The 23136-nt window shown below is 41.5% G+C and overlaps 1 protein-coding gene and 1 long non-coding RNA gene across 3 annotated transcripts in view; both read left to right on the top strand.

Moving 5' to 3' along the window:
- The first annotated feature begins 5870 nt into the window (after positions 1-5870).
- On the top strand, positions 5871-12353 carry LOC120832396 (uncharacterized). Of its 2 annotated transcripts, XR_013452822.1 has the most exons (4): positions 5871-5959; positions 7798-7894; positions 8550-8662; positions 10097-12353. It is a non-coding gene; the product is annotated as an uncharacterized LOC120832396 (long non-coding RNA). The 2 variants fall into 2 exon arrangements; XR_013452821.1 differs by lacking the exon at positions 8550-8662.
- Positions 12354-13447: 1094 nt separating this feature from the next.
- The window catches only part of ltk (leukocyte receptor tyrosine kinase), a 33476-nt gene continuing 23787 nt past the window's right edge, over positions 13448-23136 (top strand). Inside the window, exon 1 of the mRNA XM_040199443.2 lies at positions 13448-13662. Coding sequence (XP_040055377.2) covers positions 13617-13662 — 46 coding nt within the window. The 5' untranslated portion in view covers positions 13448-13616. The remainder of the gene's footprint in view (positions 13663-23136) is intronic.

The following is a 23136-nucleotide window of genomic DNA, read 5'->3' as shown; positions in this document are numbered from 1 at the left end:
GCTGCCAGCTGTCAACTCGCTCAATCATAAATATGCCCTGAATTTGGAATTTCAAATTCAAAGATTTTATTGTGAAATACACCCCCCCTGTGTACTGAAATTCTTATGCTTGCCTTTTCTGGAAAGCCGACCAATTTTAAAATAAAAATAAAAATACAATATTCACATAAATGTACATGAAATAAAAATAAGGCAGAAATGAGGCGATAAGGGGAAAATGTGCAAAACTGAGCAGGTTGTAAAAAAAAAAGTGTAATTAAATTAAATGTGTGCAATATAAATTAACAGTACAGTATACAAGTGAAATCCTAACAAGCTAAAGTGCAGACCAGTTGTGAGTTAGGTTAGGTTAGTTAGGTTATAGCGTCCTCTCAGCTGTTGATGACTCTAATGGCAGTGGGGAAAAAGAGTTTTTCAGTCTGGTGGTCCTGCATTTGGCACTTCTGTACCTCCTGCCTGAGGGTAGAAGCATGAACAGTCCATGTTGGGGGTGGGTGGGGTCTTTGAGAATGGAGGCAGCTCTCCTGTGAACCCTGCGGTGGTAGATGCTCTGCAGAGAGGGCAGTGGGGTCTTGATGATCTTTTCTGCTGTCCTCACCACTCTCTGCAGGCGTTTGCGGTCCATGGTGGATGTGCTGCCGTACCACACGGTGATGCAGCTGGTCAATATGCCCTCCATGATGCAGCTGTAGAAGTTGCTGAGGATCTTCAGAGACATCCCAAACTTCCTCAGCCTCCTCAGGAAGTACCGCCGCTGTGGTTGGCCCTTATGTACGAATATAATACAAACATGATGCAGTTGTAATATTTCCAAAACAACTCATAGCGAAGACCAAAAAACTGTTGCCGTTAATTGCCTCAATCTGCTGCGGCTCTTTCATTTGAGTCGTTTCATTTCGGTTGTAGAGTATCAGAGAAGTCAAGGAATTAAACATGAATACAGCCGAGCTGCTCCCACATGAGTTTGACCACGAACGTGCTGATTCAAAGAAAACGTCCCACTCTCTTTTTGAACACATCAAATATTCCGCCCAGATCTCAAAGTGTTAGTAGACGTGGTTTGAAGTGACTGCAATCCAAAAAAAACCATCCTTGTCTAAAAGAACGAGGCTTAAAAGTTCTTTGTGATAATAAGAAACACAGGCGCGTTTACAGACACATTTAACCCGTTCTGACATAAGAGGTTCAGGTTGCTGTGCCTTTAACCACAACTGCCTTAACTGTATTCTTTTTGCTTTTCCACATCAAAGTGGGCTTTCAAGATGATTAATGACTGATGTTGCGTCTTCATCAGCCAAAGAATCCCGTGCAGAGCATCTTCAAAGGTTGGAGGGGCCTTGACCGGACGCGACAGTCGCTTTTAGGGTCACTTTTTATTTTTGGTCTCGGGTTTTAACAGACATTCCTCTTTCTCTGAGGGTTTTGATTTGCATTGTGAATGAATCAGTAAAATGACAAAATTGAGCTGAACTCGCTTGAACTGCTTGCGACTCTGGACAGATTATTATACTTTAAGATGGAGCCTTCAGTAAGGATGAGAGATCCTCAGTAAGAATTTGACATTTTTGGATGGAGATCATTTTTTTCTTTTGCTCAGACATCCCTTCAGAATAAAAGCCCCCGCTGTAATTCCCCCGTCTCACCAGGAAGAGATGCTGTTTCGACAGCTGTCACTCTTTGTTCCAACTCTCTAAAGTCGCAGACATGCAGGAACATAAGTGGACTAAATGAGTGTCACCAGGTCCTGATTCCATTAGGCGCTTCTGTAATTCACTGAAACTGATTATATTAGAGGGGGGGACATGATGCTCTCACGATGTCCCGCTAACAAAGCCGGCCTTCAGGCCCCGGCTACTCAGAGCAGATTGAAAAACTAGAAGAGAGAGAAGTTCACAAAGCAGCTGGTACAAAACTTTTAAAAATGTATTGCGTGTGTTGATTAAAAAACTCAGCAGGCTTGAATTTCATTGAGCTGATGTTTGGTTACGTGTGTGTATGTGTGTGTGTAGCATGTAAATCAACTACATGAAGTGCATCACACAAAAGATGTATTTATAGTATAGATCAACTACCACCAAGCGTCCATAATGCTTGAAAAAAAGAAAGAGAACACACTGAATTTATTAATCTTAATTTCAGGGAGCTGGTTCGTCCGTGTGAGTGTGGTACAAACTTCAATGAGATGGTCTCCCTGGACCATTCATTAAAAAGTATAAAGGAGACCAAAGGAGAACATAACATGTTCATCAAAGTCTGCATTTACACAAATAATGCTTTGTTTTTCTAATAACTGACGCCATCAAACCCCTCGCTTGTGTGGTGAAAGCGTGTTCATGTCAGGTTCACTTCACTTTCCTTCTTGTCCGCTCTCTCATCTTTCTCCTTAGTCGGAGGAATGTTAAATATTTAATGGCCGGCTAACGAGGGACCGCGCATCTCGATCGGGGCCCGAGATGTGCGTAGCTGAGAGGGCCGCGTGTCCCGGCATGAAAGGCAGGCGGTTCGGGAGGAAAGAAGACACTCAAGCATTTGAGCAGCTGCTGAAAACTCAAAGTTGAAACTTGAACACAACTGAGTTCACAGTGCTGAAATCTTTCCCTTTAGGAATGAGTTGTGATTTCACTTATTTCAATTGAAATATGAAATTTCTTGATCTTAACTTTAAAAGGAAACTTTTTATGTTTAATGTGTTTTTAAAAAATTGGTCAAAATTGCTCTAATTCTGATTCACAACGCCTGAATGCATTCAATATATATGTATATATACATTCATATATATGTATAAACCTAGCCATATATTCAATTAAATATGTGATGAAATCAGCTAAAAAATGATTTGGAGCAGAGAATGTATCTTTAATTCAACAGTAAATGACACCAACCAATCTAAAAGTGTGAGTAAAAGAAATTGGGATCATACGCTCAAAAAAATCACGCACACACACACACACACAAAATGGCGACGATAAAATGTGTTCAGGTGAAACAAAAAGTATCATAAGAGGGAAAATCCGTTTTCGTCCCCTCAGCGATGTGTCAAACAGCCTGTTTACGTGAGAGCATTAAAAGCACGTTAACATCCACCTAAATGGAGTTAAGCGTTCCCATTACAGCCATTAACCTACAATGAGGACAGCAATGACGCGACAAAATGGGAGTTCAAAGTGTGAAAGTCAGTGCACACTAATTAATTAGAGTGCTGAGTGTGTGTGTGTGTGCGCTTTTAAACACATTAAAACCGCCAATATTTAAGTGATTCCTTTTAAAGAGCAGCATTGTGTTAATTATTTCACACACAGTGTGATTTAACACACCAACACACACACACACACACTTTCAAACACAGAGACATATTGATTGTGTGTGTGTGTGTCTGTGAGTGAGCAGGAAGTGCAGCATGATCAGACTTTAGGATTAAGTCAAACCAGTTAATGACCCACTTTGTGTGTCTGTGTGTCTGTGGATGTGTGTATGTCTGTGGATGTGTCTGTGGATGTGTGTGTGTGGAGGCAGACATTTGGAAACATCCAAAGGACACGGTTGACTGAGTGAGGACTTTTGCACTGGAGAGTTACATTTTAAAAAATTGTCAAGAATCCCTGATTCAAACTCCACACCTCCAGTTTTTGCTTTCTGATTTCAATATGTGGTTGAGGTCACTCTGATGACATCATTATTAACATGTGTTTGGACTCTTTGAAAAAGCCCCAGAGGTGTCATGCACGCACAAAAGCATGAGAGTGTACCATTTAAAAGCATGCAAACGATTGGATAAACCCGTTTACCTCGGCGGTATGCAATAAAACAAACGGTCATTTTGTAGATGCGGTATTCCTCAAAACAATCATCACTTAACCCTCAATCAATGTCCCGATGTAAAATTGGCCCTGTGAATACCGTCAAAAAGCTTTTTCTTCATCTGACTCTGGGGTTTGTCTCGCATATGGATGCATGACAAAACACACAAGGAGACATCAGGTCCCCGTCTGGCTGCACACCAGGCGCGCAGCTCTCCAGCTCGGCTGCTACTGGCAGCTCATGCTGCGGGGAAATCTGTACTCCCCGATCCAGCTGTTGTCGATTTACCACTGAAGCTCAGATTGATGTTTAATACTCCAGACGTGTGAGTCCCGTCCACACGTCCACATCTAGCTGGTAGGTCGAACCTCGTTATTCCAGTTTGTGTGTGTGTGGGTGTGTACGTGTAGTGTGCGCGTGGCGCTTTGTCGTCATCCCACGTGTGCAGAGGTCCATCACATCTTTGTTTTTTTTTGTTTCCAAGGGTTTTGCTCATCTCAGTCACATGAAACAATTCTCGGCTAAGATTCGCAAGTGTGATTTTTTTGCCTGTGCATTTGGAAAAAAAGGCACCTGTTGCATAGGAGGGGGAATGCTGACCGGCCCGACGCTGTGGGAGGATTGTAATGACGCTCGAGTGTAAGATCAGTCAGGGAGGCGATTCTTTTTCATGCTCGGGCCTGCAGTTTATTTCTCACCCGCTTTGCCATCTGCTGCTCTCACACAAATCCCACTCGGGATTTCCACCCGTCAGCGTTTGGGGCTGTCGATCGTAGTGTCAGCGGAGTCTGTAGTCCACTGGGGTTTATTCTGGTGCTGCTCAGGAGACGCCATCCAAATACAGATCTGCTTGTAGTCTAAACGGTCAGTTTTTCTTCAAGACTAAAAAGTGGCAACCAACTAATTGCTCCGGGCTTTCTTGGGCCGACCGACTTGGGCGTTCCTTTCCTCGCGCCCCACCTCGACCTCCGCTTTTGTGTCTTTCGGCGAACAAAAATGAAAGACAGCGACCTGCAATGACATCACCCTCTGACGTGCTCAGACAGCAAACGGGATGCCAGCGAGCTGACATTAAGAGCTCTAGAGCCGCAACCAGAACATTTAGATGTTTAACCTCATCTTTTTTACTAGAAAGCTGATGATGAGCTTGTCGATGGCGTCCACGTCCCACAAAGACATTTCATTTACTCAATTCAGATCTACTACACCAGGTCATGGGAGGACAAGAGGAGATATCGGTAGAGTCCAATTTTCTTTTGGCTTGAGTTCTTCTCAGCAGGAATGTCTTTGCTGTTCATTTTGCCAAAAAAATAAAGTGATCATAAATTATTGCAGGGCGAGAAATCTCCGGACTGAGTGGAGCGACGGGCCTGAAGAAGAGCAGCGCTGGGCTCATTTATCCCCGTGCTCATCCATCGTCCTCCAAGGCGCGTTTGACAATGACACGTCAATAGAAAAGATTCACATTGACTTTTATAACACCAGCTGTGTATTACTGTCTGGCTCACGTGAATAATGCATTCAAATAAATGATTTTAATAAATCCGCCGCAGGTGCAGCAGCATGGCAGAGGAGCAGGGTGTTTTTCTCCCCACCTCCTGACATGCAGCCGACGCAGCGAGGCGTAGTTTCTGCGTAGCTTCTGCGTGCAGGTGTTTGTTGGGCTTCACCTGTCAGACTAACCAGGAGCAGCAGACGGATGCATTTCCTGGGGTTTCTTTCGTCTCCTGTGTTTTGCGATGCAGATACCGTACATCTGGAGTCCAGGGCAGATGTTTGCTGCTTAGTGTTTGGGTCAATACTGATTTGGACTTTAAAAATGCTCAGACATGTGGGTGTTACTGTTGTATTAAATCGATGGATGATAAGAGAGTTGGTGAAAAATGGAGGAGGAACCCTTGCAAAGATCTTGTAAATATCATTAGTTAAAAATAAGATAGCGAAAGCAGATTGTCCATTAGATAGTTGGCTAGGAGGGGACAGTATACCTTGTCCTCAAGTCATGTAAGTTAGAACTACAGCTTTCTTGTCTTTGCCAATATGAAGACTGCAGGCAGCGGAAGTGTTTATTTCTTCACTAAGCCGAGGCGAAGCCCCCTCAGCTGCTTTCAGTCTGTCTTGAGGAGTGAGGCCAGTCGGACGCCTCATTGATCATTTCAAGGTATGCAGCACTTCACTCCAACTCTCAACTGTGGCTCCTCGGTGCAAATTCTCAGGACTGATTCACTGAGTTGGATTGCTCAAAGACAACCGTAGTACAGTACAGTTTATTTTACGGATGGCGGTGATTTTACTCGCTTCGCTCACTCATCTTAGAAATGTTATCTTTATTGTCCAAGAGGTTTATTTGAAAGCAAACAGATTTGTAAATGTCTTTACATGTTAAAGTCAATGGGAGGGGAGTCTTTTACCATTCTCACTTGACAGCACCACCTTCATGCTCACACATTCTTATGGTGCAAAGTATCATGTCTGTAGCTCGTTGCACCACACAGGGAATTGCGCAAAGGTGTGGCGTAGCATATCCTGCTAAACAGGCCAATAGGCCAAACATATGACGTATATATAACATATACGAAGGCTTAAATAAAGTTCAATGAGTTTTGAGCTATGAGGCCACTTCGCCAAGCAGGGCTTAACATATCTGCCAATAATTGTAATGACTGCTACGCACACACACACACACACACACACACACACACACTCTCATAGTAAAGTTTGTGTTGACTCATCAGATGAATCATCAGTTGCTTCTTTGATCAGATTTTTAGCTGATTCTGCTCTGTTCAAAAGCCAAATCCTGGAGCTTGGTCCGAGGTCGGCGGGGTGAAGGTCCCTTCATTCAAAGCTGTTTTAATCATCCTCATTACCTCATTTCTGCCTTTAAGGGACGGATCACAGAGCGTCGGCATTCCTGAAGCAGTTTCTCGGCAGTCTTTGGGCTCTGCTGTTGCTAGAAAATCTGCATTCTTTGATTCTATACATACATTTGCAAAAATGGACTGGAGAAACGGAGAAATGTGCTTATTTGCTTTCTCGAGTTACATGAAACACACATCGTGTTTAAGAACACCTTCCTTCCAAGTTTTTGCTAAACGAGGATAAATGCTGGTAGCTCAATGTATCCTCAAACAATGGTTTGTAGGGTCCAGCAGCACAAGAGTGCATGCAAAAATAACTGCTTGGTTAAGTTTAGGATATGATTTTGTTTGGGGGTTAGAATGAGGGAACACATGAGAACACATCTGCTTGGTTTGTTCAAGGAGAACATTGGTTAAACCTGTTATAGAAATGCCGGCTGCAGGAGGGGACGTGTTTATGCAGGGATTTTTTACATTCTTTGACATTTTGAAAATAGAAACATGTAGTTTTTATTTTCAGCAACATTGAGAATTACAACTCTAATCGTCTTCACAGCTGAACTCTATTGAGCTTTTTCAAATGTTTTTATTTTAACAGTTAATAGCCCTTTAAAACACATTAATATTAACTACACACAAACACAAGATTAACTTTTAATTAATTAACTGCGTCCATTGTGAGGAAAAATTATGCCTTTGATTAATTGAAAAGAAAACGGTCAGACCCTAAATCACATTTTATATTTGTCCCTTTTGTTTTTTAAGTAATTAAGTAATTGCTACTTATATATGTAAAAAGTCATGTAGGTTTTTATCATTACTCCAAGAAACAAGTCCACATTTATTCATCATCAATTGTCCTTTTACTTAATTTAAATTAAAAGTTTGGCTTTTAAAACCATTTGAAGTAAACATTTTTAAGTATTGTGCCTCAATCGTGCAGCGAACTATTCTGGTGTGGCTGGAAAAAGCTTAAATGAAACAGAGGCGCCTACATGGAGCTCCATCGATGTTTTAATGGAGCTGTTTGTTCTAATAATAGGTCAGGAAGCGTATTCGACTTGTTTTTCAGCCAATATCTCAAAGAGGTGAGTTTCCTATTGAACACAAAGTAACCTTTGTCCGTTTTGTTTATCAGGTAAACAGGAGATAGTAGTTTCAGGTCTGCAGGGAGGCCACGTCAGGAGATAAAGATCGAACCTAACCCAACACAAGACCAGAATCGCCAACAACAGGTGTGTTTACCTTGTCATTTGTTAGTTGTGGTATTAAAAAGGCAACACAATACATTACTATTTATATGTGCGTATATATTGCTACCTCATATATATATTGCTACCTCCGTGTGTGATTCCTCTGGAACAAAAGATCAACAAATAATGAATTTAATGTAATGCTGACACAGATACGATGTATAGAAACAGTCCATTAATTGTTCCTTGTCACAATTGTCCATGTAGACGTGCTTGAATCACAATCCGTGGTCTTTCACGAGGGGATTCTTGCCAGAGATGACTCTTTTAGTACTAAAGAAAATCCCCAGCGGGCAACTTGGAGAGAAATTGCAAAACATGCAAGCGACAGCCTAATGGCCATCGAGTATGCGTCCCTCTGTCTCCCTCCCTCATTATTCTCCAGCTCCTTCATTATCTGCCTGCAGCGTCCTTGATTTGAAGCTGGCTGTGTTAAGCAGGCCACTTTGAGCTCGTGCCGGAGCCTCCTTTAAGGTCAATAAAGCTGCCGGTTTGGACTGTCGCTGCGTTCGTTTCGGTCCTCGACAACTCTACCCGAGCATCGGTCGTTGCCTCTGAGTGGTTTTTCTTTCCTGCTGTTGGTGAGTGCCAGGAGATTAGAGATCATTTACCGTCTTTTACACCCAACCGGCTGCAGCAGGAATAGAACTCCTGAAGACAAAACTGCACGTTGAAACCTCTGCGTCTGAAAAGTGAAGCCCAGTCACTTAAATGAAGAGAAGACGATTGGGGACAATCTATGAAGTAGAGGTACGTCCCAGTCAGGGAACCATCAGGATATTTCATCAGAACACAATGCAATCAAAACCATTTTGGTTGTTCGCGCTCGTTTGCGTCGCTTTCAGTTTGGAAATATGATTTGAAACTAATATATATTAAGACAATGTTTGGCCACTTTTGACAGTGTCTACTATACAAGTACCAGGAAGCGTTGTTCAAGACATCGCCTCTATTTATTGCTTTAATTGACTTCCCAACACTGACTGGCAATCAACATAAAGGTTCCAAACTGATTTCCCTTTTAAAAATATTAGTAGGAAATTGAATTTAAAGAAAAAACGATGTTATTTATTGGACCTAAAATATTTCTTTTCTATGACAAGGCTTAAAAACAAGGGGCAATGACTCCTTTTCGAAGGTTCCCACCACTCATACGTTTTTGTGTTACTTTTCTGCTCAGCTCAGCTGTTTTTCATGTGAAGTCACGTTTGGGGATTTTGTACCAGAACCGAAACCTGCACAAACCAACATCTTTCCTTCTTTGAGGTCATCACAGTGGCATCGCTAACGATCACTAAAAGAAACGTCAACACAAAAGCCGCAGTTTCTACTAGGCACCGGCGATAAATAGTATTTTATTACCAACTCCTGATGAAAACCCATCTGGACGACCCAATAACACACTTTAATGTGATACAGGTTGGGAAGATGTTACTTTGTCGTGCACCGACTGTGAAGAAGACAGTTCAAGCTGCCACGTGGCGGATTCTTTCTCTCTCTCAGTGTTCTCGTTTCCTCCTTTCCCCTCAGGAGAAAACAACAAGTTTGTCTGTTTTGTTTCTGGGAGATTTCCCTGTCTGTCCTTATTTGGCAACTTTATCTAATGTCATTAAACAGATTAGTGCAGGCCTAAATGTCTTCTTTATGTTTTAATTCATAGCCCAATACTGGCTTTTGATATTTCATTATTAAATTCACAACGAGACGTTTTTTGTTGTTGTTTATGTTCTTTTATCCGCCAATTTTCTTTATTACCTCTAACATTTTCTTCCCTATTTCTTTTTAAACTCATTTCATCTCCTTGACCGTTCAAGAATTTTCCATTTGTCATCACATTCCCTCTTTGTTTGCGCTTCACCAACAGTTTTCAAAAATCTGCTTCAGATAAAATTCTCAGTCAAAGATTTTGCTTTTGTGCCAAGATATGTAAACCCCCAAAAAATGTTTGGAATAATGTCCAATATTTACTGAAAATTAAAAAAAAAATTGACTTTCCAAAACCTTTTTTCCCTCTCACACAGGGTTGAAGCTACGTTCATGTCCCCATATGAGTTTAAATGAACTGGCTTTGAGATGAAATCAATCAGGACAATGTGATCTATCGCCTTGGATTTGGTTGCTGGTTAAACGCGTCCAGAAAAGGAACCTGATATACTCCTTTTAATCTGCTCTCTGTTCCCAAAGGTCGGACCCATGAGGCAGCAAGAGAAACGGAGAACGAGTGGAGAGATGTAAGAAATTATTCTGATCTCAATCGCCATTTACTTGGAACACAACAAATGGAAAAAAAAACTTCTTGACATGTTGAAGATGTTCGGAAACAGTCCCGTGTAACTTTGGATTTCTTATCTATTAAACTAACAATTTGCTGCGTGACGGCATCTGTCAGTGCATCTTTCTGTTAGCTGATAAAGTCCCAGAAGAAGCTTTGCATTTTGTAAATGTTTAATCATTTTAAATAGGAAACACATGCGGCTCTGAAGGTTATCCTCATTAGTTTGTGACCTTTTATTTTACCCTCCATTACTTTTTATCACATGTTTTGATTTGCAGCAGAGCAGAAGCAAATACGCAATGAAACTATCCAGAAATGGTGGACAAAAATGTTCCAAAAACGCCCACAGGTAGTACATTTATTTCCCTGCAGTCAGTGTTGTTTTGAGCAGTTAGGCCATATCGAACGCCCGACACTGGCCACCTTTCTAAAGCGACTACGTTGAGCCCATTTGATCGTCTCCACAAATGTTTACTGGTAAATAACGTCATGGATATTGGACGTTAAAGCAACCTGCATTATCAGGAACCAAGGTCAAAGGTATTTCTGAATGACTCAAGTTAATGTCTTAAAGTCACTTGAACTACTGTGGTACACAGTTATTTGGGTGCAGCTTTGCAATCAAAGTATCCGTTCACAGGCATCCACATGTGGAGAATAACTTTACGCTTAAACGAAAGCAGGCGACGTGTTTGACAAATAATGCCTGTTTCGATCAGTGTTTCTTTTTCAAATGCACAGATGGTCAGAATATTCCCAAAATAACGAGCTGTGTTTACAGAAATCCCGAAAAATCCTAACCAGCTAATCAGTAACCCTTGTTTTAGTAGAACAGACAAATAAAAATGTAACAGCGGCGCTTGAATCAACCCTTTAACACCGGCAGAAATTAAACATTACACAACAAAAGATCAAAAATCGCCTTTATAAATTCTGTATTTTATGAGAGCTGTCAGATCATCTTATGGAACAAAAACGTATGGGCTTGATCTCCCAACAAACCAGACTGTTCACACAAATGTCTCATAATGAGACCTAAGACGAAGCTTTACTTCTGCAGGTGATTCAAAGTAATGAGGTTCTTCTAATTGAATCACACGATTCGATTTTGAGGCCATCCAGAGAGATGGTAGCCTGTGCGTGGTGTTCAAACAAAGGTCAGGGCAACGTGGGGAGAAGGAGACAACAGCTGGTGTCATAATTCTTGAGGACTTCAGCTGTGTAGGGAAAGAGGGACTGCGACGAGTAAAACCATTAGACGCCCACGACGAAAGCAAAGTATAAGAAAACCCAGCCGCCTGAGCAGAGGACCTTCAGATGGTCCTCACACATTAGTTTCCTCCACTCATGAAGACACGCGTTGATAAGGCGTCAGAGTATAGAGGACTTTAAAGAAAGCCACTCCCTCCCTTGCTCACGTCTGGCTCTCCATACTCATCTATTCCAGCCAGGCGCGCTTTCCCTCCGACAAACACACCTGACCTGCTCCAGATGCTTTCCATTTCCCCACGGTAGTCAACAGCAGACGACGTATGTCACGCCTGCATGTCTCTGATTCCTCGCCTACTCCTCGCCCCTTCCTGTTTTTGATCTCAGCCTTTTTTCACGGTGTTAAATATTTTGAGCTCGCTCCCCGTTTGATGGTCTTTCTGTTTTTTTTTTGTCTTTCCTGTTCCGTGTCAGTCACAGTTACAGATCCGTTATTATGATGAAATGTGTTGATCATACAGCTGCTTTACATGTTTGAGTCCAAGAGGAGAATCACACATTGCTGCTCTCTGACACTTGATTGATTGACACAAATCTGTGTTATCTTTTATTTTTCTCCTTGACAATGTTTTCATTCACGTCTACATAATGTATAACATAATAATATTTAGTTCTGTTTATTATTGTATTTTACCTAGAAATCCTGTGATTGAATTTAGGAAGTGATTCTGACAATAAGACACTGATGAACAGGAGATGGCTGGACTTCTTAGTTTTGATAAGCTTCCATGTTCACAATAAGATGATTTTCTCCAGTCGAGCTGTAATGCGAACTTGGGGAATTCCCCGCCACAATGTTGGATGTAGAAAATTGGTCATTTTGAATTTTAGCACCCGGTTTATGCTCATCCCATTATGACCACGCTGTACCCGTTTTAGTAAACGCTTCCGACAGGATGACGTGGCTTAATCTGGTTTCTTGAACACTCACTGTACTCATGTGGCCTCACCACCACAACACGTCTAAACCCTTTGGAGCTTCTTTTGGATGTTTGTGGAATAACAGAAGTTATGCTTTATGGATGTACAACCTTTGGAGCATATATCGAAAGATATCCCATTACCAGTACCATCAAAGATTAAAGTCATTCTTAAAGCAAACAGGTTTAAACCCAGTATTATTATTATTATTATATTAGGAAGCTGGTGGTTCGCGACAGACATTTGCTCTGCTTTTAACAGTCTGTGTTTCTTTAATAATGTCATGACTGGCTTTTGAAGGAGCCTGGAGGCCCTTCTTTCATTATTCTCCATCGCGAGAGAAGAGAACTAAACCTCTCTTCACTTGGAGTCTTTAAGAGCGTGACCCTCAATCCCTGAGAATATGTGGCGGTGCTTTCATAATGGACATAGACCTTGAAAGAAGAAAATTAATATTCTTCTCGGACACCCTCACATCTATTGTTCCTCTGCAAATCTGCAGTGAAAAGCCGTCTGGATGATGAGTGATGAGCACTAGAAAGTCATGAGAAAACATCTCAAATTCTGCTTGATGTGGATTCACTAATTTGCTTAATAATCAATAAAAAAACATCCTACAAAAGCAGAAATGTATTGCTTGAAAATAATAAGGAGGGCTCTGAATCATTTAATAAAATACATCTGCATCAACATCTAAACCAAGATTAAATATAAATCCCAGAAATCCAATTTTGCCACTGGTTAATTCTTATTATAATAGTGTCCATGAATTTCTGATCTAATACTTTTAATTGATTGGGCTAAATGCTCCTATTCATTCCTCCACCACGGAAGTTCTCTGTGAACTAACGATTAAAACGTGACTTTGCCGAAACTGGCAAGAAGGGAAAATAAATGTCTTTAGGTCCAGAAGTATTGTTGGCTCACCCAGGGGGAAAGAGGGTGTGTGTGTGTGCGTGTGTGTGTGTGTGTGTGTGAGGGGGGAGGAGGGGGAGGGAGGCCGGGGGGGAGGGGGGGGGGGGGCGCTGTCGTCACTGGGAGCTGCAGCAGCATCAGCATCCCCACAATGAGCAACTGTGCGCAACTTGGAGGAACCACTTCAGTGTCCGGAGGAGCGCGTGAGTGCGCGTAGCGTGTGTTTCAGGAGGCTGTTTGTGAGCGACTGAATGAGGAGCTGAAGGTGCCGTCAACTATTCGGGACTCGGACTCTCTGTCGACCGTGCCGAAAAAACGGGAGCCATGGATTATATTAAAAACACTTATCTCTCCATCTTTATTTTGATAGGTGAGTAGGCTGGATTCTGCAGTTCACTTTTACCAAAATAAAGTTGCGTGTTTTTATGAACCGAGACGAAATGTTTAAGCACAGTAAAAATGTTCCCATAAGTCTTTTATTTTTAACTTTTTTCTTTCATCGTGATTGAATGTATCAGTTTCGCAACAATACGCAGGGTTCTATTAAAATGCAGCACACAGTTTAGAGACCAGGTTTCCATCTACTATTGTGCTATCTTTAATAGGGGTGGGATCTTAGAGCTGCGCCAAGTGGCGCTAATTTTCCGCATCAAAAAGAACAGCTGAAAATACTTTAGATTTTTTTTTTTAATTAGGGATTTTTTTCTTCTTCGTTTTGTTTTCTTCAGAAATTGTAAGATTGCCTCTCACATATTGTAGCCAATACGCATAAAAAAAAATGCATTTAAAAATGCGCATATCAGCATAACCGCTGAATGGTGAACGGGTTCGTGGCTGCTGTGGATCTGCTGCGCCCCCCCCGCTGCGGGTCCGCCCGGCGCTCAGATTTCATCCCTCTGAGTGCCTGTGAGTCATTTCCACGCACACATCCAGAGGCGTTTGCATACGGCGTCACTCACAGGTGTCATATTCTCTAGAGCCACACTTGAGGGGTTTTGATTTGGCATTAATTCAGAGTGCAGCACGGATGCAGCACTTGGCAGGAAACTGATCTCACATCAGTTAGTGGCTTTGCAGGGGCAAACGATTTTATAGTGTTTGCTTTTGTGTTTTCTCGAAACAGATTAATATAGGAAACTACAACATTTCTCTTAAGGGTAGCAGGTTAATGGTCAAATGTAATTGTGTGGACTACTTCATATCTCAGTCGGAAAAAAACGGTAAAAATGCTTGAATCAAATCCAAATGACAGTCTATAGGAAAAGTAAACATTTATTTGTGCTCCTCGCTGAGCAGATCTTACTACGCTTTATGTGCATGAATGAAGACAGTGTTTACGTCCAGCAGAGGAAAGGTCAGGGGGCAACAAAGTTATTATGAGCTCACTTGCACCTGAGCCCGCTCATTCTTATCACTGGGACATCATCTTGCTTCCAATGTTCCCACGGAGGGCCATATAGCTTCACCTCTTACATGCCGGCGCCTGTTTTGGATCACCTGCTTATAAATTGCAACCGTGATTTACCATCGCCCGAGGCTTCATCTTCCCCCCCAACAAAAAAGTTGCACTGAATTCCTATCCTTATTTCAAATATCTTCAGCAACGGTACCTTTCATTTTGCAGGAGCCGGGGGGAGGAGTGTGTCTCTTGGCTTCTCCTCTCCTTGGCGTCAGCTGCCACAGGCTGCACCAGCTAAGTGCCTCTCGCTGCGGTAAATCTCAGCAGAAACCAGCAGGTCACTTGCGTAACCCCGGTCCTCTAAGTAGCATGGGCGATCCACAGTGGATCACTGTGAATGTCCGGTCTCCTTTTCTATAATACCACAAGGAGCTACTGGAGGCTTCCCCCCCCCCCCTGCCGTGTTTCAGGGCTGAGACACATCACACACATCTTGTGGGTCCCTTCTCGATATGTTATCTTTGCAAGGGGCAGGTTTGCATTTGGGTTTCCCCGTGTTGACATAAGCGAGAATAACCGTGGTGGCCAGCTGGGATTGTTAGCCGTGAAGCTAATGCTGCACAGTGTGTGTGGTGTTGCTAACCCGCCGCAGGGCATCAGGTGTGTTATACAGCAGGAACAATTGGTTCCATGTGAGACCCATTGTTAGCTTGAGAAATGGATTTTCACTCTCCTTGTTCAGTGCTTCTCCTCCGTTTGGCTGCCTGCTGAAAATATAGCGTTTCTGCTTTCGTACTTACTTTTGTTTGTTCTGTGATGGAAAAATAGGACCGCAAGATAATGCTCAAAATAATAAGTGATCAATAATTAAGACCCCCGATTATAAACTGTGGACTTGTGCAGCATATTGTGCAGCCTGATGTACACTAGAAACACTGGGCGCATTAATGCCGTTTAAGACTGTGTTCACTGTTCCCATCCCCCCCCCCCCCCCCCTCTTACAGCTTTGCCAAATGCCAGGGGACAATTTTCCAAATCGTACAGAAGTGGCAAAGCTAAATTGCAACTCCGCCCGTAGTTATTATTAGGACAAGTGCTCTTTTCAAACTGAACGAATTGACATGTGAAACATTTTCACCCTTCAGTAGCTGCAATATTCCTTCTCTGCTGCTTTTATGGCTAATGGCAATATTCCACTAATTAATGTAACTATTGACAGATGCGTTTTCCGGTGCAAAACAGCCTCTGGCTTTAATTCTCAAAACTTTCTCTCTCTTAAAAACCGTTGTTGCAAAATTTGCAGTAGATTAGTTTGAGTAGAGGGCTTTTGTTCCGTGCACCGATCTCTACCACGTCATGGCGAACTGCTGCCCAGTTGTTTTTTATTATACTTGGAGCTTGCCGTAAACAGGCGGGAGGCCTTGAGCTGCAAACTGAATTCAATTTTATTTCTTTTAATCAACGCAGAAGAAGTTTCTGCAAATTTCCCCAAAACAAGGATGGGAAATATTGCTTTAGTTCAATCCCACCTTGTAATTCTGTCTCGTCCGTGTTTACTTTCACTTTTCTACCTTCCAGACGAATTTTTCACTCTTTGTTTTCCGTTTATGCTTTTTGACTGAGTCAGCTTCTAGTGTTATTGAAGAGATTTGCTTACTGGAACACAGACTCATCTACTAATTCATACTGAAACCAGCAAGGCTCTCAGTTTTTGACTGAAAGAAACATTTGCACTTCAGAAATAAATGTCTCACTGAATTTGATTATTGTTTGAACATCAGTAACCCTCAAACGGCGTTCAGCAGGAATGTGACTGTGTGTGTGTGTGTGCGTCCAGCGTTAAAGCAAACTAACCATTAGTCCCCTTAGAGGAATGCTAAAAAGAAAAATCTGAGCTGCATCAGCGGAGTTTGAATCTCACCAGTGCAGGCAGTCCCAGTCTGCATATCACTGGAGTGACCCAGTGCACGCGTTTAGAGTTCACCTCCAACATTACCTGCTGCTTAACGTCATGAAGTCACATTAATCCTGTTTGTTTAATTTAGGTAAACGTATCCGCATAAAGGTTTATGTGCTTTTACGTTTACTTACTTTTTTTTCCACACAAAACGTCAAAGTTTGACCCTTAAGGAGAGGGGTGTGCCTTTCCACAGGTGCAATTTTTTTTGCTGTGTGCCTTCTGAGCTTTCCTCTGGCAGGCTTTTTAGCTGCACGCAATCTTTTGTGTTGATTGTTTTCTACTCCTGAGCCAGCGGCAGTCCGTAACTCACTCAGAGAGTGTTTCCTTCTTATCCCGAAGTTGCTGGACGGAAGTCTCATGTCTGTCACTCGGACGTCACAGATGAGCCATTAGATGTGCGTCTCTCACGTTACGAGGGCAGTTCTTCAGTTGTAAATTGAGGAGTGCTGCAACGCAGAGAGAGAGAGAGAGAGAGAGACTGCTGATCCGGCAGATCAGGGGGAGCTTTAAAACCACCGGTGCAGACATTAGGGTGCTGATGTGCTGAAACTAAGAAAGGCACAATAAACATGAGAAAATAAGTAAACCTTACAAAGTAGAAGAGACCATTCTCATTTCACTGAGCAGGACAAGCAGCGACTAGCTGTGCGGCCTGCACTGGTCACGTGGGTCCATCCTTACATTGGCCATACTGACTCACTGGAACAGAAATGCCTTTAATCAAACCAAAAAGCCAGAAAGGCCACGGTTCAGGGAGGGCGAGGGATTTGCGTGCCACGAAATGCGGGCCTTCTCAGGCACGTCAACACTCGTAAAAACCTCTGTAGTTACGACACATTGTGTGCGCTGCAGCTTAAAAGGCATCCAAAAAAAGGCATGAATGGTGATTTAAGACTACTTTTAATTGGAAACAAATAACACTAGTATTACATAACATTTTCAACATTTTCACAGGGAGATTGGTGGTGCTGGATCCAATCTGTTGAGCACAAATTCAGCCTGGTTCAAAGACGACGGGAGACAGAGGCAAAGCCAGTGAAATCATTCTTCTTCCCTTAATCTTTTCATCAAAACCAGCAGAGATAGACAGAGAAGGATAAAGATCTGGCCAGAGTAGTGAACGCCTCAATGAACCAGAAGACTGATTGTAAGCGAAGCGTTTGCACACTTTTATTGGACGGTGGTGCAGGATGTGTGTGAAGGAAAGACACCAGCGGGAGGGAGACTGAGCTCGGGGATGAGAAGGATGGCTCCAGTCGTTTTGGTTTCCTTCTTGAGATGTAAACCAGACAGATATCACAGTACAGACACTGTTAGATGGGTTAGTACGCTATAGAAGCTTTGGGCGAGCCATTTTTATCCTTGTGTGGACTTTTTTTGTCAATGAAGTACTCAAATTAAATTGCCGTTTTTAAAAAACACCTTGAAGAACATATAACGTTACAAATATGTTCATCGTATGACCTTTTATTTCAGCTGCTCCACAGGTTCAGCGGCTGATCGCTTTAACTTGATCTGAATGTCATTTGATGCTCACCATGTCGCCTGGTGGGATTTAAAGAGACAGTTCACCCCAACATCCAAAAGTGCCGATTTTTCCCCCAAACTTGTAGTTTTGGCGACGTCGGTCGTAGAAACGTCACTACAGAATGAGGGTAATCTACAGGGCATGTGATGGGCAGGCTCATGCAGTAACCAAACAGGGAAATACTGCCCCGTAGTTCCATTAGGAAGAAGGCGGACATCTCTAACTGGTATGAGATCCACACAAGCTGTTTCCAGTCTCTGTGCTGAACTTAGTTAGCACGCTTCGGGATGTAGCTCGATATATATCATACAGACGTGGGAGTGCTATTAATCTTATTTAATTCTTGGCAAGAAAGTGATTGAGTCTATTTTTCCAAAATGTTTAACTTGTCCCTTGAGGTTTGGTTCTAGTTTGTCTATCGCTTTACTGGATGCTGCTACTTCCATTAATGCTCCAGTTGGACATCATTCAATGCCTTTCCTTGGTTCATAGGTTCCCAAGAGGAAAACGTTTTACGCGCTTGTAAAATGAAACAACCAGGTTTTACAGTCATCATGTGGCTGCTGCGAGAAGATGATCTCAAATGTACTGTTTTGGTTTTGCTGTTTGCCGCAGAGATTTGAGGGAACTTCCCATCGTTGTACCCCGGTACAAACACTAGGTTACGTTCTCTGCTCTCTCTGGAAAATAATGTTAGCCGGTCCTTGACACGCTTGATCAAAGTTTGAATTTGTTATTTTTCAACTCTAGTTGAAGCAGTAAAGCTTTGACTCTCCACAGTTTGAGATTTGAAAAGACACTGCTGTTGCTGCATACGGAACGGTACCATGAAAAACACGTAACGTTAATGGAATGAAAGCTTTTTCACCACGAACATCAAGCTTTTAGTCTCATTAAAGTCACGTGTTCTGTTTCCATGTGAACTACCTTTTCCCAAGTCACCTCGAATTAAATGCTCATTGGCTTCTGTGAATGCTGCATTTAATCTTCATATTCTTAACGGTTTCTCTGAGAAAACACACATGGTGTGTCTGGGTATCTTTGCTGATAAAAAACCCTCTGAGAAACAAATGAATACCGGCACCATATATCAACTAATTGAAGCCAGGCTGCACCCAATTAAACTATAAATTGAGTTATGGCACTTAATTATTTTGGAAATACCGAAAGCCTGACTCGTTGCACATGAATGGCTCTTCAGAAGTGTGTCTGGATGCTGACCGACACGGTTCTCAGTAAAAAATGTGCATATTTTGATATTACGGAGCTCCTTCTTGAGAAGGAAACGACGATCAGTTTGCCTTGATGCAGAGCTGAAGGCCTCGGTGCACAGGCAGAAGTGTCTTCAGCTTTCTTTGGCACGAGGACTTTCAGTCTGCTCATCGGCTGGGCCTGATAACAGAACCTCTCACTAAAGACCATGCGAAGATGATTCATATCTGAAGATCTATTTGAAGTTATAGAAGGCAGCTTGCGAACGGTGTTTGGAAATGTCAACAAGAAGACATATTTTTCTTTTCCTTCGATTTTTCTTTCCCACTGTGTTTCTTCAGCTGGTCCAGTCGTTACTCTGTAACCTTTTTCCATATTTAGGAGGTGAACTAGATCGAGTCCACTTTGTTCAAAAAGGGTTAGAGCTGTCGCACACTTTGAGACATTTTAACAGACTTTCAAAATATGATTAATTATAATATGTATTTAGGAATATAATGAGTATTTTTACTTGCTCTAAACTAATGTTGTCACTGCTACTTCGCGACCAATGTTTTGAATGCAGCACTATAACTTTTGAGTATTGAGTAAATCTAAACAATTTCTCCTTATGTGAAGGACAAGGACGTGGTAGAACCACCAATTGTTACCAGTTTTCTCTGGTGAAAGTAGCTTTTAACATTTTCCTTTTTACTGATTCATTTAGGGCCTCTGTGCTCTGGTCTTTGCATGCTGGGCTTAGTGGTTTCTAGAGTTAACTTCAATGCAACATGAAAAACCCCATTTGGAGAATCTGATCTAATTGTTATCTTTATTTTTTTTATTTTATAACGTTATGGGCTTCGCGGAACTGCACAGAGTGAGCAAGTTAAGATAACATTGTACGTACCACAGACGGGTTTTAGTAGTAGGACACGGGGCGCGGACAAAGTTTCAATAAATAGCCAGATCATTAAATAACCGCACATGACGCTAAAGAGTTCTGTTTGCTTCAATCTTCACTAGACGCCTTCCAGCTGTTGCTTCAGAGGCTCCACGTTACCAAATATGTGTGTTTGCTTCCTTTGGACGGGCCTCTTAAGTGCAGACGAGAGCCCATATGTGTGTTTGCAGTTTGAGACGGGCGGTTGAGAGATGTAATACATAAGAAAAACAAAGTTTGAAGCAAAGGTTGGAGGTATTGTTTAAGTTTTAAGTGGGTACATGTTTCCATTGAAAAAAGAAACCCTCGAATGAATTAAATTATGTTTTTATAAGCTCCACATTGTTAATCGTTTCTTACTGGTAATCTATCATAAACAAACTGTTCGCATTGGGAATGAATTTCAATCCTCCACCAGATTGAATTGAGATCAATATTCGGTCATACAGATAGGTTGCGTATCGGGTACCACTTTTTCGAGGAGTAACAATCCATTATTTTTATATCTACGGTACGTATTAATAACAAAGTTAGGAAAGCAATGTTTCAGTCAAGCCTAATGTTGACTTACACATTAAATAATAAATACCTTTATATATTTTCTGACCCCATCTGTTTACGTAACCCACATGGGGTCACAACCCCAAGATTGAGTTCTTACAGAGTAAAGCACACGAAAAAATGATGTTCTGTTGTTTGTAAGCCCATCGTCCCCTCCAACAACCTCCACGGATAAACGTAGCGCTTTATTAACTAATTCATTGTTCATATTCCCCACGAATCGGGCAGCAGTTTTGTCTGAAATTATCAGAATAATTTATGAATTTCTAAACATTATCTAGTGGATAGAGTTATTATCTCTAAATAAATAAAACAGACTTGAACTGACTAGATTATTTTTCAAATGCTATGACTTTCTTCATCATTTTGACCTGTTTCAAAACTAGTTCAGTTTGTGAGACAAGCAGTCATACTTTTGAGCTTTTTCAATTTGAGTGAATTTTGTCTTGTTTTCTCTTATTTTTGTCCTATAATCCAATGAGAACGGACGTATTAAAAACAAATAGCTCGCCGTATGGATATACAGTTTAATTATTCAATTAGATCATATTGAACATAATTGATCCCAGAGAGGAAATTTGATTTAGACGATATCATTATTCCAAAGAGCATGTGCAGGGACATACAATCAAGCGTGCAAGAAGCAAATGTGAAAGAAATGTTCCTGGAATTCTTTTTATTCCTGCTGAATTATTTGTTAACCCTTTTTGAAAAGAAAATTGAATAACTACTGTAAGTGGAGCCAGTTTTGGCTGCAGAAAAACATTTGAACCCTATTTGGTTGTCATATCAGCATTGTTATCCGGCTGACTTTCACATCCAATGGTATTTAAGAAGAGATGACAGAGATGTCGCTGTTATGCTTTGACCTCTTTGGGTCTATAGCACAACATCACAGCAGAAGTTATTTCATGACAATGGTAGATTAAAAGAGATCAAGTAACAAAAGAAACCTATTTGTTTAATGTCCTAAAATAGGTCATAAATAAAACATGGTATCTATAGTAACTTCAAGTGTCCGATTTAAACACAGGACACGGGGGAAATGTTTGGAAATGATCCATCAGTTAATTAATTAGTCAATAGACAAAAGATGAATAAGCACTTAACTAATCATTTTTAAGCAAATATCTCAAGATTACAGCCTCTCCAATCAAGATAATTACAATTTTCCATCTCATACAAGAATGACAGTTTTTGACTGTTGGAAATGATCCCCGAGAGCATTTATTTTTATATAGAGTTTAAATAGATTTTTTTTTTTTTTTAATTTTTTAAAACAAAATCAATGAAATTATTGAGAATTTATTTGACAGATTGTTGGATAATAAAAAAAAACTTTAGCTACAGACCTAAATACTAACAGAAGCGACAAAGAATAAAGGAGAGAAATATCAACATTTGGAAGTTTGTGGAGACTTTCAAGACCTTCAAGCTAAAAATGTCTCCTCTTAAAAAGTCGGTCTGACTTGCGTGTGAAGATAGGCAGCTGCCCTCGTTGGATTTAGTTTGAAGCTTAGAAACCCCCCCCGTGAGCTTTCATTGACAATGTTTGCAGACTTCTGCTCAGGATTTATTGTAGTGACGGACACAACATAAAGGCCCGCCGCCCCTCATAGTCCAAAGCCCTGAACCCTCGGGGGCTTCACGGACATCAGCCGCTCAATGGTTCAGTGTGTGAGGCTTCAAATAGGAATCTACTCTGATGACACCAAACTCCCTGATTTTAAGACCATACGAGGTTCCTGCCATACAACATGTGGAGTGATTATCAAATCTATGTAGTTGTTTTTGTCAATGAAGAGTTTGATGCATAAACCAGGTCCATAATAGAAACTATGCTTGCGTTCCTCTGCTTTCCTGTGTGTTTATGTCTTAATTCCTGTAAAGTATGTGTACATTTAAAATGCCGGGTTGAACACATTGGTCGTCCTGAACATCAAAACGCTTTGAAATGCAGGTAATTCTCCCTGATAAAGGACTTTTGGAAAGTGTAAAATGTCTGCAAGAGGGTCCTGAACCCTCGAGGACTGCGAGACGGCCCAAGCTTCGTCTCCTCGATGCCGTGCGAGAGTTTTCTTTGTTTTGGCCTGTTTTGCTCACGTCTTATGTAAAGTTCTTAGAAACTCTCGAATGAGCTCACAAATGCACACCTACTTCATCTGTCCTCACACGTGATGCGGCAAAGTTAAAAGTCAAAAGATGTTTCAGATCGAGGGGTTCGTTACTTAAGCTCCGCTTCTGATTGTTAAAAACCTCCCT

The sequence above is a fragment of the Gasterosteus aculeatus genome, chromosome 15, assembly GCF_964276395.1.
Source record: "Gasterosteus aculeatus chromosome 15, fGasAcu3.hap1.1, whole genome shotgun sequence".
NCBI classification, from domain to species: Eukaryota; Metazoa; Chordata; class Actinopteri; order Perciformes; family Gasterosteidae; genus Gasterosteus; species Gasterosteus aculeatus.
This window is presented reverse-complemented; position numbering and strand designations above follow the sequence as displayed.